Source organism: Takifugu rubripes, chromosome 19 (genome assembly GCF_901000725.2).
Source record: "Takifugu rubripes chromosome 19, fTakRub1.2, whole genome shotgun sequence".
In the NCBI taxonomy this organism is placed as follows: Eukaryota; Metazoa; Chordata; class Actinopteri; order Tetraodontiformes; family Tetraodontidae; genus Takifugu; species Takifugu rubripes.
Genome location: NC_042303.1, coordinates 4,786,848 through 4,804,107, shown reverse-complemented (window position 1 = coordinate 4,804,107; position 17,260 = coordinate 4,786,848). Strand labels below are relative to the sequence as shown.

The 17,260-nt window shown below is 42.7% G+C and overlaps 3 protein-coding genes and 1 long non-coding RNA gene across 18 annotated transcripts in view; 3 read left to right on the top strand and 1 right to left on the bottom strand.

The window, feature by feature from the left end:
* Positions 1 to 2,949, top strand: part of plxnb1b (plexin b1b) — a 48,150-nt gene extending 45,201 nt beyond the window's left edge. For all 5 annotated transcript variants that reach the window (XM_029825988.1, XM_029825987.1, XM_029825985.1 and 2 more), the window contains one exon: positions 1,999 to 2,949. In XM_029825988.1, the coding sequence (XP_029681848.1) occupies positions 1,999 to 2,103 (105 nt within the window). In that variant the 3' untranslated portion in view covers positions 2,104 to 2,949. The remainder of the gene's footprint in view (positions 1 to 1,998) is intronic.
* LOC105418716 (uncharacterized) lies at positions 1,470 to 4,957 on the bottom strand. Its single transcript, XR_965795.2, has 3 exons — positions 4,547 to 4,957; positions 4,358 to 4,447; positions 1,470 to 2,348 (listed from the first exon to the last, which is right to left on the bottom strand). It is a non-coding gene; the product is annotated as an uncharacterized lncRNA (long non-coding RNA).
* A 194-nt stretch (positions 4,958 to 5,151) lies between these two features.
* Positions 5,152 to 9,943, top strand: LOC101077529 (probable peptidyl-tRNA hydrolase 2). Its single transcript, XM_003977789.3, has 7 exons — positions 5,152 to 5,356; positions 5,662 to 5,764; positions 6,079 to 6,150; positions 6,254 to 6,328; positions 8,351 to 8,448; positions 8,774 to 8,888; positions 8,966 to 9,943. Exons 2-7 carry the CDS (start codon positions 5,663 to 5,665, stop codon positions 9,050 to 9,052), a joined length of 549 nt encoding a protein of 182 aa, XP_003977838.1. The 5' UTR covers positions 5,152 to 5,356; position 5,662; the 3' UTR covers positions 9,053 to 9,943.
* Positions 9,944 to 10,995: 1,052 nt separating this feature from the next.
* The window catches only part of setd5 (SET domain containing 5), a 28,036-nt gene continuing 21,771 nt past the window's right edge, over positions 10,996 to 17,260 (top strand). For 6 of the 11 annotated variants that reach the window (XM_029825992.1, XM_029825991.1, XM_029825993.1 and 3 more), the window contains exon 1: positions 10,999 to 11,454. The gene's annotated coding sequence lies outside the window, so the exon portion shown is untranslated. Of the gene's footprint in view, positions 11,455 to 17,260 lie in introns of all 11 variants that reach the window. The other 5 variants (XR_003885838.1, XM_029825996.1, XM_011619006.2 and 2 more) reach the window with 3 other exon arrangements.

Here is a 17,260-nt window from a genome sequence, read left to right as displayed (position 1 = left end):
GGCAGCCTTGGCCTATAACAGCATAACTAAGATGTGACCTAACGATTAGACGACCCCCTAAGTATGATAATCTGTCTGTCTATGATAGTAACTGGAACTACAGAATTAGTAACAATAAGCTTTTTCAAAGAGGTAGGTTTTAAGTCTGATCTTAAAAGTGGCGATGGAGTCAGCCTCCCGTACCTGGACAGGGAGCTGGTTCCATAGCATTCTACTCCTAGAAACTCTGGGGACCACAAGTAGACCAGCATTCTGAGAGCGGAGCGGTCTATTGGGCTGATAAGGTATCACTAGCTCCTCCAGGTAGGATGGAGCTAGGCCTCTGAGGACCTTGTAGGTCATAAGAAGGGTTTTAAAAATTATTCTAAATTTAACGGGCAGCCAATGAAGCGACGCCATTACAGGAGTTATGTGATCTCTTTTGTCAATACCTGTCAGAACTCTGGCTGCAGCATTTTGGATCAACTGGAGGCTTCTTAAAGAGTTGTTTGGACACCCTGATAATAAAGAATTACAGTAGTCCAGCCTGGAAGTAACAAATGCATGGACTAACTTTTCAGCATCATGCCGCGTCAGCAGCTTCCTGATCTTTGTGATGTTCCTCAAGTGAAAAAAGGCACTTCTAGAGACTAATTTAATGTGTGAGTTGAAAGAGAGATTTTGATCAAAAGTTACTCCTAGATTCCTCACAGAGAGACTAGATGTTAATGAGATACCATCTAGAGTGATCATGTGATCTAATCTATCCCTGAGAGGTTCAGGACCAAACACCATGACCTCAGTTTTTCCTGGGTTAAGGAGGAGGAAATTTGAAGACATCCAGGACTTTGTCTTTAAGACAGGTCTGGAGCTTCACTAACTTCTCTGTCTCCTCTGGTTTCATGGATAAATAGAGCTGAGTGTCATCAGCATAACAATGAAAATGAATCCTTCCTCCTAGAGACAAGAGTAGAGTATCCCATCTACCTAAATCTTGCTTTAAAATAGAAAGTACGGGTTGATAGTTAGCTTTAAAAATGTCCATATAATTCATACACTTAAATGTTTCATTTTATGAGGGCTGACCTAAAAGGGGCCCCATACAACATGTCTCTCATACGCAGATGAGATGGGCATTCGTTTTTTTGGAGTTTAACTTTATAACCTGACAATTTACCAAATTTAGAGAGTAGTGATAGAAATTGAGGGAAGCTGAAATGGGTATCTGATATTAATAACATATCTTCTGTATAAAGAGAGATCTTGTGCTCCATCTACCGTGAAGGATCCCCTTAATATTAAGGCTTTGTGGTAGAGCCATCGTCAGAGGCTCAAAATAGTTTGAAAGGTTATTGTTACGATGTACTGCAGCCATAGGGAAAGTCTACAGAATTCTAATCCAGGATATGAAGTTAGGGCCAAATTTAAAGGACTTGAGCTTTAAAACAATAATCCCACTCCACCCCATCAAATGCTTTCTCAGCATCAAGTGAAATTATTATCTCTTCATTTATGTCAGTGGGCAAGATGGGCAATACAAAAAGTTACTCAAAACATCTATTGAACATATGTGTAAATTTTCCTTTTGCTTTTGGGTTGTATACCGGTGTAGGTCAGTCATCTTGAGATCAAAGCAAAGACAGAAACGGTCAATAGATTTTTGGATTATTATTTGTTGTATTAAGAAATCTCTCTTCTGGCCACGTTCGGCCAGGCCAGACTGACCCTGAGGTTAACAAGAAAGGGTCCCCCATTCCTGAGTGGTCTGCAGAGACTTTAACAAGAATGTTTGAGGGAACCTCTCAGGCTTTCTGACCCCACATCAGTTCCTCTGGGATGCATCATTTGGTGCCTGCTGAGTCGCAGTCGCCACACAATCATGTTTAATTCATCTTGCTTTGGGACAGTCATCTGATCTGAGCTCCAAGATTTGATCTAAAGAAAATATGACCTCATTGGTGTGAGTGAGTGAGTGAGTGAGTGAGTGATTTTTTAATGGTACATCCTCTTTGCCATCAGATCATCACGGCATTGGAGGAGGACAGCACAGCCCAGAAGATGCAGCTGGGCTACAGACTGCAACAGATTGCCGCCGCTGTGGAGAACAAAGTCACTGACTTGTGACAGAGTCAACAGAACTGCTGAGACAACGAGCGGCATCCCCTTAACTTCACTCCTCTTCGTGGACAGCTGGATGGTGCTAATGGACATAGTGGAGACTGCAGGACCCCCATTATCACAGCAACTCTGTGGAGGAAGAGGAGGCAAGTGCTGACATTCTGACACCTGTTGGTGTGGCTGCTGTTCGTCTTCGCTCTTGTGGAGGTTCATATAGGTCAGCTGTGCTTCAAGTCCGGATCTTGTCAGAACTGTCAAGAAAAATGGATGACCTTCCACCAATTGCAACAAGGTTTTCTGCAGGTCATCATCATGTCTACAAAATCCTCAGTTGATCTAAAAAGTGGAATTAGTGAGCTAAATTGAGTGATTATACAGTGGTACGAGTAAACATGTACTGCTATTTTAAGTCAATGACAAATGTTTTGCTTGTGTTCCTTTGTGTTCGTCTTCTTGCATTAGATCATTCCTTTAGCTTCGTCTTCTTGCATTAGATCATTCCTTTAGCTTCCTCTATCAGGACACAGTGAGCCTGGTGAACAGCAGGTGGCATTGCTGAGGCAAAACCTTGACATCACTTCCTATTGGACTGCCGCTAGTTCCAATGGGTCGCATTCCTATGGGGGTGGGGGAGAAATCGGTTGCAGTACTGTTAATGGAAGGATTGAATTTAAATTTCTTAATATTTCAGAATGTCATGTTAGGCTGTAAACCTTTGATCATGTAGAGCAGGCTCTGCAAGGAGCACTTTTAAATTTGCGTCAATATTCATGTACAGATCCATTTTAGTCATTTAACCAATCAAATAAAAGTCTCTCCTCATTTAGGTAATAAAGTATTTTCTGAAAAGCAGCATGCATCCATTTCTTTTCACACAATGCAACCTCCTCTGCACATATGAAAAATGTGTCAGGCAAATAAAACCAGGGAGCGTTTAATGCCCAGTTCTGATATTGGGCGATTTCATTTCCATTCCGTTGACATTGAGGCCATCACAGGAGAGCATGCTGTCCAATGGCCTGTAAAGGTCCCATATACACTGCTTTGAATGTAACTCTAATCAGCTGTTTGGGATGGGAAAATGGCAGCAACAGTAGCTGGCAGCAAACATGGAAATGATGAAGATGGTCTTTATGGGGCAGTTGAGCACGGGCACTATGTGAATGGAGGACTATAAGGATAGAAGTGAAGGCAGCCAAACAAAAAGAGATTAAGAGTATGGTAATGAGTGACAACGGAGGGCTTGAACAAGCACAAAGGTTGATTAGAGCAGAGTAGCTTTAAAAAGCATTCAGATGTTTTGATTGCCAAAGGTTTGAATATACCTAAGATACAAGAATATGTGGAAAGTTGTAACAGAAGTAAATATGCCAAAAGAGTGGAGAAAAGAATAACCTCAAAAGAAGCTGTGAGTGTGTCACAAAGACAACAGAGATGGAAACAAGCTGAATCTGTGAATGTTCAAGAGTCCCAAGAAATGTGAACAAAAGGGATCAAGTGACATTTGTAGCAGGAGTGGTTGAGAGTATTGCTGAAGTACGGTAGTCAGAAATGTTCAAATTCAGCTCTTTGTTAAATCAGCGCTGTGGGACTGACGTTGGAAGAAGTGAGGGAGAACCTTACGAATCAGCAGAGTCGGGATGCACCACAGGTGGTTACTTATGGTCATTAATTCATAATGGGATGCAAGGACGTTAATGGTCAATGGACAGAAATTTGAGCTTTTTATCAAGGAAGTGGCTGTAGGACTGGGGATAGTTTGTGTTCAAGAAACATGGTTAAAACCAAATCTAGACTTGATACATGAAAGCACCATGAAAAGGAGACCGGAGTTACACAGCCTGGTCAAAAGATAAAAAGGTCGGACTCTAATGTCTGGAGCACTGTTGGCTTTGATCACAGACACTCGCTTTAACATTATGTCAATAAGCTTCAACAATCTCTGATTTATTTCTATCCAGTGTTGCATTAATTTCCCACCAACATCTTGTATTGATGATGGGACTACTGAGCAAAGCCAAATTCTCTCAGGGGCATTGAGGTCTGCACTATGGTGGCCCACCCATGGGTGAAATGATGTCTCCTTATCCCTGAACCACTCTTTTACTATCTGAGGAATCCTGGAATCGTCAGATTCACCTGCAGTGATCACTGCCCAGTGTTATGCTCGGTAGGAGAGAAAGAGAGTGACAAATGCTAATGAACAAATTCTAAAATGGGTTAACAAGAATTGATGTTTCTGCAAATATAAATCAATTACCGGTAACTGATCACAACCTCAGGAGTTTTAGGAGTGGAGATTCCCAGGAGTAAAAATGAATAGGAAAATGGTTCCATGTGTTGTCAGGCTCTAAGAAATAGAAAGACAGCATCCAAACATCTCATAAGAACCCATGACATGCAACAGTTAATGTATAAGAGGGATCGATATCCATGATGCCATACTTACAACAGTATTGTAAAAGTCTGTCAATATAAGCTACAAAGCTCCAAAGTATGATTTTTATAACATTATTCATGTATTTAAAAACATAAAAAGGTATGAAAAAAAAATCCTTATTAAATAAAGAACAACTTCAACAGAAGCTTCCAATGACTATAGTTTTCAACTAACCTCTTTCACAGTCAAGTGAGCAGAAAAAAGTCCCTGCATGAAATTAGGAAACAGCAGAAGCAGTTCTGTTTCAACATCTCAAGTTAATGAATAATATTTGAAATGTCAGCACACCCTGGCTGTTTCCACATGTCCCATTTCGACATTGTGAGCATTGAAAATAGGTCTAAATTTACCCTAGACCTAAATGGGTTGCACCCAACTTCTTAGAATATCTCAGTGGCTAAAGGTGTCCCACAAGCTTTTTATTAAAATGGATGCAAGGTAGGTTAGAGCTGGGGTGTGTGTGTGTGCGTGCGTGTGTGTGTGAATGAGTGAGAAACTCTTGACAACAGTGGAGGACACCGCTGGTGCGCGCGCACACTCCAGAGCAGAAGGGGGCGGTAATGCACGGATTCCTTTAGTCCAGCCGCCGTAAAACGAGAAGTTGAAGAAGTTCTACCTACTGTGAACGCGCACAATGTTATCACATTAGCATTACGTGAACGCGGTTTCTATCGCCGAACGCGATAAGGTGCCAGTAGTCTATCTTCGCAGTGTAACTACACATTCTAGCAATAAATTCTCGAACATTGACATTCGGTGTTCTTTTTGGACATATAACACCCCCCCTGTGGATTCTCCTCACGGGCGTTTTCGGAACAGGTACTGTGAGATCCAACTGTTGCTAGGTTATCTAAGATAGCGGGCTAACGCTAGCACTGCAGCAAAGTCTACCTATTATTTTTCCTCAGCCCTTTCAAACTCCTCATATTAATTGTGTTCAGTGTTTAAACACGTCAGTAATCGGAACCATAGCGACATTTAGTGTGTCGCGTCTGGCCAGCTTCTGCTAACTCCGTTAGGGGTTAGGGCCCTGGGGTTTGGGTTCGCACAAAAGACGAGTCCAGGCCGACGTAGTTGATATGCGGATGAGTCGTAAATTAATGTGGTGGTTGTCGTGACGGCAGGATGGATCCATCAGTTGAGTCCGGCCGAGGATGCCAGGATGTCAACCCACAGTTCCTGCAGCAACTCCGGGAGCTGGACATCCCGGAGGAGGCAGCCAAACAGGTGAGCTGGTACCTTCAGACAGTCGTTGCTGATGATGATTATTGGCATTAGCTTAGAATTCAACCAGAGCATTCCCGGCAGGATCTGAGTGTGGATGTTAAATAGGTATGCGGCTCATCCAGAAGCTCCTAGATCCTTAGTTTTTCCTGACAGAAGAGATTTTCTCCTGATAGTACTGACATTTCAGCTCTAATCTGTAAGAAACGTCGTTTGTCTCTCTGGAGTCAAAAGGAGATGTGAATGTAGACAATGATAAGAGGTAAATGCTGCTGCTAGTATTTATCTGTTCACTTATTTGTTTCTTACTCAATCAGGCACTGCTGTACACCCGGAATGTGTCAGCCGAGGAGGCCGCCATGTACTACTTCAACAAACTGGAGAACGAGGTGCCCATAAGCTAGCCTTTGTGTCCGCAGGTACACGTTGAAATGGTACACCTGGTGGAGTTTGTCCAAAACCAAATCTCAAATCTCTGCTTTGGACCCTCAGGAGGAGGGGGATGAAGAACATGCCTTCAAGATGGTGTTTGTGGTGAACATGGACCTGGCCATGGGGGTGGGAAAGGTGAGTCTGTTGTGCTCATCAGTTTGGGAATTTAAAGAACTATTAGATGTTCACAAGAACATCTCCAAATCTGTAACTTAAATCTAGAAATGTAACAAGATCTAAGGAAATAAATAGCATATTAGAGAAAAATATTTCTAAAGAAATTGTTTCTGTCCTATCCAATCGCACAAATCATTTCTAAGAAAAACCCTGAAGAGAAGCCAGTAATTATACTGTAAAACAGTTTAATATGTTATTACATTGAGAAGCCAGTTATTACACTTTATGCATACTAGAAATACACACAATAATAAGAGCAGAATGAAACGGTAATATAATAATATAATAGAGAATATACATTATTAATTACACAAATGTGAAGATACAGGCTACCATTGTCATAAAATGGAGCTTAAGCAATTAGCAATTGTTTGTCTTTGAAACTACATTGTAGAATTGAAAATTCCATTAGCTAATTACAAAACAGGACCTGAGGATATTAACCCAAATGATTGATATAAAAATTAACTGAATCTGTAGCACTTACTGTCTTGTTGCACCACGCATTCTAATGAAAGTACAATGGGCCTCATTCACCAATATGTTCTTAAGAATCTTCTTAGATTCTTTCTTAAGTTGTTCTTAAGAAGTTTCTTAAGAACACCCTAAGTCAGATTCATCAACGCGTTCGTAAGCCTCAGAATTGTTTGCAGCTGTGTTCTTACGTTGATGAATGCCATCTGTTGTAAGTTGAGAGCGCGTGCCAGGTGAGTCTAATTAACATACGATTAGCATAAGTCACCGCCCACTAGTGCCCATAAAAGGAACTGCAGCAAGACTCTGTAGACAGAGCAAAAAGGAGCAAAATGCCCAAAGCTTGCCTCTCCACGCCTGATTTCTGACACCGTGTTGAACAATCAAGAAAGGATGGCTAACACGCTTGATAAAATTGCCTCAACCCTGATGACTATAGCCAACACGCTTAAAGAAATCAACGAGAATGTAAAAAAAAATAAACGTGTAAAAGCTGTGCTCTGAAACCGGTCTCTCTTATTTTTTCTTTTTGAAGTGAATCAAGACTGTTAGACTGAAATTGTGACAGTAATGCATTTTATTCACAAACGGGCAATTAATCGCGTTCGAACGTGAACCGCGTGCCTGCAGTCTGGCCCCATCATTGCGTCAGGACGCACATCCTCACGGGGTTGTGGCTCTGTGTCCAAACACATCCAGCGCCCCTTTAACATGCCAATGGTGCGATCAATGGTGGAGCGACTGCGTGCATGCATCTGATTGAATAAAATTTCCTGTGGAGTCTGAGGGTTGGTCAGTGGTGTCAACAACCAGGGAGCCAGGGCGAATCCTCCATCCCCTAATAAAATAAATCAAGATAAAATCAAATAAAAAAGACAGTTTTGGCATGGTTTCCAATTTGGTTAATTAATGTTAAGTCATTGGCACATTTACGTAATTTTAAAATTCTCTGTAAATCACCAAAAATAGGAAATAAATAAATAAATATGACAGAATTATCATTGTAATATTGAATTTTATTGAACTGCACAAGAGAAGAAAACACAACCATGCCAACATGTCGGCACTGACGTGCGTAAGAGTACTCCTGAGTGTTTGTAGGATTTGTTCTTACCAACGCATAAATCCAGGATAAGAAGAAATTGGTGAATGCCACAATCTTCGTAAAATGTTCCTAAGTGGGACTTAAGAACAAATTTGTTCGTATGAACGGTTCGTGAATGAGGCCCAATGTTTGTTAGTTCAGGTCAACTGAAATATTGTTGTAGAGCATCACAAATGCTAACAAAGGTAAGAGCCTAATTAACCTGAGCTCTGTTCTCATGACATGCATAATTCCATGGAGAGAATGTCCCCATACCTTTATCTTTAGCCTGTTTCTCCTCTTCCTCATATATATGTATTGTTTTCCCCCAAGCTTGTGGCACACTTCATTAATGAGAAAAAAGCGCCATCGGGTGTGTGCCCACTTTGTCCATATCAGAAATGGCTACTGGTTTTGTGCAGGTTGCGGCCCAGGTGGGCCATGGTGCTGTGGGTTTGTACCAGACACTGCAGGAGAAGAACAGCTGGAGAGAGATGGCCTGGAAGTGGGACCAGAGCGGGTAAAAAATGAATGGGGGGAAATAATATACAGTACATGTAAAATACTGAGAGCTGAGTTTTACTTTGATAACTACAGGAACGTATGATTATTATATTTATTTGCATTATCTCATCTTAGCAGTTGACGTTAGCTCATTCATCCTAGCAACGTTTGCATGTCAAAGATCTACTTTGGTTTTTGGTCTGCGTTCATTGCAGTTGCAAAAACTGGAGGAGGGGCCAGCCTGCCCTGTTTCTTTTGTATCTGCTTAGAACGTCATGACATGGTGGCGTCATGCAAGATCACAGTTTACCTTTCAGCTATTATGTGTGGGGATTCTACAGAGCGAAAAAGGTGGTGCTACAGGGCACAAATGTAGCTCATTTGCTGGAGCTTCAGGCCCTGGCTATGAGCCTAAACCTGCCAACATACCTGGTCCAGGATGCAGGCGTGACCCAGGTGAGGCTTGATGGGTGGAGACATACCTGTGCTTTGAACATCTTCTAGATTAAGTTATTAATTAATTATGCCTGCAGGTGGAGGCCGGCTCCCGCACTGTGCTGGCCATTATGGGTGAAGAAAACACTGTCAACAACGTCACCGGCAGCCTCAAGCTGCTCTGACAACTGAGCCAGCGAGCAATGTTTAGGCCGGGGGTCCGGAATGCTGTGCAACTGTACATCCACCAGAGGGCAGTGTCAGCGTTGTAGACAGTCACCTTTAATAAAGAGACACCAAGGCATTTTGCAGTAGCTGAAATCACTCCGTCGTTCCCTAGGGAGCAGGGTTGTGTGCACTACTTAGTTCACTCTGATGGGTAGAAAACGTGCTTTCCAGCACAACGCTCATTACCCAGCGTCACAGTGTGCATAATGATTACTGACCAGATTGACCTTGGTCAAGTAATTTTTAATTTATGACTATTAAAAGATTGAACATTCAGTGTTATACCGTGTCAGTAAAAATTAGTCTCACATCTAGCTTTGTTTGCCACTGCAAAGGATGATGGAATACATTGTTGGCAAATGATAATGTACACTACTTTTCACATTGTATTGTGGGACTAAGAAGGGTATAGGAGTCCTCAAATAACGTTCAGACACGCCACAAAATTGTGTCTTCACTATTAAATGCACTATCTACTGGATGGGGTGATTTTGGTTTCGGCACTTGTTTTGATTCTGTTGGGTGCAAATGAAAGATGACTGTACAACCATTTATTCCTGTGGTTCACCTGTACAACCATCATCCGTTTTCATGTTGTTTGAGTCCATTTTGCCACAGCCACAATATGAATGCTTAACTTTCTTTGTTTTGATGGTGTTCAGTAGATGTTACATTAATGTTTGGGAATGCAGATGATGGTGTGTGTTCATCTGACAATTTGTGTTTCTCTCGGGCTTCACTTAGTCTAGAATGTTCAATTCTACTAATTCCTCATCATGCCCGTTATTAAAATTGTAACTTGTCCTCTACTTGACAAACGTGTCAGTCAATAAAAAGCCTGGAGATTACGTCAGCGGCCTGTTGCCTTTCCTTGTGCGTGATGACGGTGTTTCAGCAGTAAAGCATTGTGGGAAACAGTCCAGCGCAGCCATGTTGCAATGACAAGGCTGTTTTCGTTGACAAAAATGGCCACTGGGCTGCTTTTATTCCTGACCTTAAAGAAGTCGACTTTTTTCTCACAACAAAGAATTGATAAATCATACACAAATTTACCTTGAGAAACGTTCAAAACGCTTCATCTAAAGAGCAAATGTACAGCTACTGTGGCATGCTAAGTTTTCCAGACGATCTATAACCACTGCGCGTCCATCAGTCGGTAGCCCCCCGTAACATATGACGTAGACATCTGTCAAACAGCCAATCAGATTTCCGGCAAGAAAGTGGAAACTAGCGTTGCATTATTTTACGTCAATTGAAACGCCGTATTAAAAAAACCCAACGGGTAGCAGTTGAAGCGAAGGACACTTCGGCACAGCAATGACCTCGGACCGCTGTGGACCTTTCTGTCGCAGCCGTTAGCGCCCTGTTATCCAAAGGACACCCGACATTCCGCTCATTAAATGGTAGGCCGGGTCTGTAGAGGTGGGGCCAGCCCGATGGGCTGACCCTATCTATGGTGTCCCTGGAACTGGGCCCCAGAGACCCCGTGTCGGTAAACGCTACCCCAGCCCATTGTATGTTGCCGTGACGGTTGCTCTTTCCACGTAAGCAGGTGAACGGAACACTCAGAACACAATCCCGTTTACGAACTGGAATTAATCCCGATTTGGTATTAGACTATTATAACGATCATTTCCCGACACTTTGAAAAAGAGGTACTCCGGTCCCAAATCCAACCACTCCGTTCTCTTTGAGTTCTCAGCACACAGATGAAGATAAAAGTAAATAACTTCGACTCCTCCGCGGAGCCGATGGAAACATGACTGATGTTATATTGTCCCAGACATTTACACTATGTCTCGTGCATGACGTGATGGACACACAGGAGTCCAATCAACGGGGAGAGGAGGAACAACAAGACTAGGAACCACCCATGAAGTCAGCCCATGCACGGTCGCCCGGGAAACCCCGTGGTGCGCTTGTGCGTCAGCTTGGTCGAGACCCGTGGTCGATGCCGGTGAGGAGGGGGATGGGCGCTTCGTGAATGTAAGAATCCGAGACAGAATCTGAGCCCTGTAACGTATACAGCAGCATATACCCCATTTTTCATCCCGAAGGTTAATACACGTTATACTTAAATATATGGATATTTCCAGCGAGGATTTATAAAAGACACTCAATGGATGATGCACCTGAACAGAGCAGGGGATTTAACTTTCTGCCTGAACGTGGGAGACACTGAGAAGTTCCATTCCCACCACTGAGGAGGAAGCTACTTTTAAGGGCAAAGGACACTAGGATATCCCGAGGCAGCCCTGTAGGCCTGCTGCTGTAGTTGGATTTGATGTTGGGATACTCTGAAGACTTCCTACTGTGCTTGATTGTATTTCGCTTGTCCAAGTTTGGAATGCCTTTTTAGGTGAGTAGTTTTAACATTACCTTTGGTATATGTTAGGTTAAATATAAATACCACAGGCATGTGGTAACTGTTAAACAGCTAACCAAACATAGCGCCGAAGCTACGTTAGCAAGCTAACTACTTAGCATCAATATAAGTTCAGTGGACCTAGTTGTTGGCTCCGAGTAGGTTTCGCTTGTAAAACAGTATTTTCATAAAAACGTCCAGCATTCATGTTCTCTGCTGGCACCAGGTGTGCGTGAAACGAACGATAGCTTTGATCAGCCCCTCGTGTGTGTTTTTGAAAGCTAACTGGGTGGTTTGTTAATTCACTCCATTTCCAGTCCGTATCTCGTTAAATTCTATCGCATGTGTTTGAACAAAAACGCGAAAGTCGCACAATAAGCTATCGGTCTTAAAATGAAGGTTTTCTGGAGACGATTGATGTGAGGTTAAGGGGTTCCTGCACAATGTGTGTTCCATTCGGTTTTCCAGATTTTCTAGCCTGGCTTAACTGGTAAACTTCTGCAGCCATTATCTCACTGTCTTCGCAAAATAACCTTCCATTTAGTCTCATTTAAAGGAAATAACTTCCGTTTTGCGTCCGTTACATCGCGCTTTACATTGCTTCAACGCTGTGATCTGGCTTTTGTTAAAGTTAACAGTCAAACAAACACGAACAGGTGTTTTTATTACAGGATAACATTTTTCTTGAAACTGGAAGGCTGGTTGGAACCGACCGCCACCAGCGAAAGACTCGAGATGTGCAGCCTTTATTAAAATCACCGGTCCATTATCACAGTGTTCTATTAAGAGCAGTTGTAAATTCTCTTGTCGAATCAAACTTATTTTTTTTGTACCCGTGAACTTACTGCAGTTTGATCGCGGCTTGTTTGCGCTTCGTGTTAGCTAAGCAGCAGCTGTTGTGTTGGTTAGCAGAGATGGGCTAAGCTTCTAGCTAACTTTATACACGTTTTCCGGGTGCTTTTTGTCTTCAGATATATGCAGAACATGTCCCTGTTTCTAAAGACGAGCGTATCTGCGCGTTTTAAAGTCCTTGTAGCATGTTTTTATACACTGCTGTTTGGAGTTTAGTGAAATTCTGTGTGGTGCGTCGTTGTGTTGTTTGGCTACATCATGTGCAATTGTCTTTGGCAGCATTCCTGACTTCGTTCAGGCGTGTGAATATAACTGAAAGCTCGGCTGTGTTCTCTCTGTCTGTCTTTTTCTTGTGTGGGGGGTTTGTTTGGTATCTGATCTTCACCTCCCCCACTCAGCAACCCCCAGCCGCGGTGGTGGCTCAGAGAAATGGCAGTATTGTTTTTCCTTTTAACCACTTTACACACTTATGTGTAATATAAATTGTCTCAATGATTCGAATACCGTCGATAACATTTCGGATCACGCATAGAAAGCCACTGGAAGATTTGAGCTGCAGAATGCCACATTTGGCACCCGGTGCTGGGATGTGGTCGGTGTTCCTCAGGGAATGTGAGTTTTCAGAGGACAATGGCTGCTCACCGGTGGTGACTTGGGTTCACAGATCTTTTCACGCGTGACTGTTACATTAGTGTTTATATTGAAGGAATATTAATGTGTCATCACCATCTGTTCAGTAAGGATTCAGGGTCAAATTTGAAAGGATCGTTCCACTGTCAGAATAGCTGCTTCCTTGGTTTATCCAACTTTGGGTCCAAGGTTTAAATATAATAAGACAAGTGAGTGTGGCTGTGACTACATGTTATCGTAAGCTAAGGTAGCTTCACATCTTTAAATAGATTCTGTGGGCTGCAGATCCACATGTGACCAGTCAGAATCATTGGGAACACAAGCCCCCTCCAGCACCCCCTGACCATTGTGCCACCCTGGGAAAAGCAGTCCATGCAAAGCTCTACTGCCATGTTGTGAACTCAACATGTCAGCTTTCCACAGCCCAGTTGCCTCTTCACCTCACAGAATTTTGGACCCACGTGTGCATGCTATTGATGGCTATGTGTTGGTCATTGTGATCTGGTCACTTCTGATTCTGTGCTCACGTTAACTGATGACTCATTCAGCACCATTTTGTTAGCATAAGGTTGGAAGGAGAGGTGGGTCTTAGAGATAAAAGACATGTAACCATAGTAACAGCTGTGGCCGGCCTCCAGAACCTGATCGTTGTCAGTCGAGATGTGAAACCATGTCAGTTTGGACCAGTGTGGCTCAGCAGTTTTGTGTGAAATAAAAAGAGAAGCAGCCTGCCAGAGTGCATGAGCCTGCAATGTGAGAGGTGTGTGGGACAGAAGAAGCTAGCAACACCCTGATCTCCATGGAGGGTTGGGGGCAGCTTTTGCATGTCAATATGTTAAAGTATGTCATTGGGCCACCAGGAGGATACAGCTGAATGTGTTTTATTTGACGGTACAAACTGCTTTGCTGGGGTGTCTGGAATGATCATGTGAGTTTCAGATGTGTAGTTGACAGACTAGCATCTTTTCTGCAGCCTTTCTCTTGAGCAGTGTCAAGCCTTCCTCTCTGGGGTTAAAAACAAGCTGCTGTGACTCCTGCCTTGTCGCTGCATTCTTATTGGTGCACAAGCTTTGGAGCCGCTCCAATAAGGTGCAGCCTTTCCTCTGTACCAAGGATCTGTGCTGCCTAATGACCTTCTGTGCTGAGGAGCAATGCTTCATGGGAAAATTAGGAGGCAGGTGGTCTCTCTCCAGTTGCCTTTCTCCCTATCTGTCTCTCCATCTCTGTCTTTCCCCATCTTCCTTTCTTTCTCTCTTTCTCCACATCTCTATATCTTTTTGTCTGTTTGTCTGCTTCCCTCCCCAGCACTGTCACTCTCTCCATCTCCACTCTATCGTCCTCTCTCCCTTCCTCTCTCCCTGTCTCTGTTTCTATTTCTCTCTTGCTCTCGTCCCGTCTCTCTGGGTCTCTGTTTCTCTCTGCCCTGGCCAGTCATGGTTAGCATTAGCCAGCCTTGACACGTCATGTTAGCAACACTATCCTGTAGCCTGTGTGGCTTATGCACAATCATGTTTTTTAAGTCCTTTATTTGTCCAACAGGGGGAAATTTACAGTGCAAAATCTGAGATAAAAATAGAAAATATACAAAAAAGGATGTATATATACAATAATCCAAGATAAATGGATAGCCAGCCCTTGTATACCTGTACATAGTACAGAGGGTGTATACAATATATATATATCAGAATATATAATATTCAGTGTGTGCTATCGGGTATTGTTTGTTGTGCAGCCTGACTTCAGCCGTCAGGAAAGATCTGCGATACCTCTCCTTCGCACAGCAAGGGTGGAGCAGCTGCTCACTGAAGGAGCTGCCCAGTGCTGTCAGGGTGTCCTGTAGGGGGTGGGACTTGTTGTTCAACATGGATGACAGCTTACCCATCATCCTTCCGTTTCTCACCACCTCCACCGAGTCCAGGGGACATCCCAGGACAGAGCTGGCCCTCCTTACCAGTCTGTCCATCCTCTTCCTGTCCCTGTCCGTGATGCTGCTGGGCCAGCAGACTATCCCATAAAAGATGGCTGATCCCACCACAGATTCCATATAAAGGAAGAGACCCACAATCTGCACATGAAAGTAATAACATTAATAATACTACTGAGCATAATAATGATGATAAAAATAAATTAGATTTATATAGTGCCGAGAAGGAGTCCTTTGTGTATCTGCACTGGATAGCTCTTCCTAAACTATGCGGCTGTAAATTGAAATTTAATTTTAAAGGCCTGAATTTCAATTGTGAGAGCTGAAGGTATACACCTCTGCCCCCCATATACACAGACATCCAATAGTGTTTGTCCCAATGAGGCTTTGGAGAAAGATGGGCTGTCCATATGTCTCATTTAGCCAGTCCTTTCTTCAGATTGTTCATTCAAAGATCAGTTTGTAGTCTCCACACTGAAATAGCTTCATATGTCCACTTCTGCCATGTCAAACCAATAAAATCAAATAATAAATAAGTCAGGACATGTCTGTCCTCGGTCTTTTTCTGTCATATGTTGCATACACCAATGTGCAAACATCTGGGCAACTCTCAGTTCTAAGGCTGCTTCTTAGTTTCTTGCCGCATGGCTCCCATGAAGAAGCAGCATGTGGAGGCTATGATGGTGCTGCTGGCATTATGTCAAAGTACATGACTGCAGCCTCCAGACCTCCAACCTCAAAAACAGAGTTAATCAAGAATAATGATGGTGATGTACTTGCTCTGGTCGTCTCATTATGTCTGAACACAGCATCAGGACTCAGTCTGACTGGAAGGCATTAATTAAGATTAGGATTTACTTTATTCATCCCTGTAGGGAAATCGAATTGTAATAGCAGCATAGACATGAAGAGATATAACTATAGTATATAGCCACAAATAGCAGCAGGTATATTTACAAAGCATAGAAATAGAATAAAAATGAAATACAAATAAGATTATAACGTAGGCATAGAGATAACAAGAATAAATTATAAACATATTTACATAAGTATAAAATAATATAGAAATAAGATTAGAACATAAACATTAAACAATTAGTGTAACTGAATGGGCTGGGGGGCACCTAAGCTGATGCATAAACCCAATAAAGAGAGCACAGCTCTGACAGAAAAGGATGAATTATAAAGTCTGATGGCAGATGGCAGGAAAAACTGGGATCACAGGTGTGTGACGGTGCTCAAGAAGACCAGGCCTAAAATTAGTTCATCTTCTTTTTGGTGATAATCTGACTACTTCAGCTTCATTTTATTTTATTTCACTCTTGTCGTGACTCAATTATCTCTGTGCTGTAACTGAATATTGTTCTATTTTACTAATTCCTGTTGAATATCTTCGATCAGGACAGAGACACCTACAGGATTGGGCTGGTTTTACAACAGAACTAGACCATGGGGAGTTTGAAACATGTTATTGCAGAACATTTTCAAAGATCCACACCAGCACATCTAAGAACAATCTCTGCCTATCATTAATGCTGAAATGATTGTGCCCAACCAGCCCTTTTATGCACTCACCCTAATCTGTCAGGTATATATCATGAAGGTAACATTATTTATGACAGCAGAGCAACTGTCTGCATTGAAACAGGTCTCCCAGCTGTCAGAATGTAAACAGACAAGTATGACCTGAACCTCCATTCCTGCTTTCCTGATAGGCAGCTGCTACAACATCTCAGCTAATGTAAATGTGCACTGTAGGTCTTGTTTTCTAACATTTGCTAACTGCCAACATCATTTCAGTTGTGAGTAGCAACCTGATATGTGCAGCTTGTTGTAGAGTAGGTATAACAGGGAGTGTGGAGGGATATTTAGCAGCATGAGTGCTCAGTGGCTTCTGCTATTAATACTCCTGTTGTATGATACTGCTTTCACACTTAATTAAGCGGGTCAACCCGGCTCAACTCGGCATTTAGGCATGTTCACCTCACCAGCAGTCGCGGGTCTGCCCTTCCACTGGGTGGGGCGTGGTTGTTTACGCGCTCCCTTTCATACGTCATCACATCAACAAGGTCATTATTCAACCTTTACCTGCGCTGGGACACTGAGAGGTGGACAATGAACAGCATGGACGTCATGGTCAGCCTTGTTTTTTCCTACTTTACAATTTTGTCCCTTTGGCAACATTTCCAAGTTCAGAAGAGATTGAACAAATGTTCATTTAGAGGAGGATGACACAATTTGGGGCTAATCTGGACAGACATTCGACTATGTCTAAATTATGGCTGCAGTGACAAGGCTACTAAGAGAAGGAGTAACTCCTGAAGAATTTGTCTTTGAAAATACACACACACTTTGCTGACAAATGTGTGCGTGTGTGCACGTGCGTGCGTGCGT

Coding starts and splice junctions, on each gene's coding strand:
- LOC101077529 (XM_003977789.3), top strand. CDS start 5,663: ATGGATCCATCAGTTGAGTCCGGCCGAGGATGCCAGGATGTCAACCCA. Junction 5,765..6,078: donor CGGAGGAGGCAGCCAAACAG/GTGAGCTGGTAC, acceptor TTACTCAATCAG/GCACTGCTGTACACCCGGAA. Junction 8,889..8,965: donor AGGATGCAGGCGTGACCCAG/GTGAGGCTTGAT, acceptor TTATGCCTGCAG/GTGGAGGCCGGCTCCCGCAC.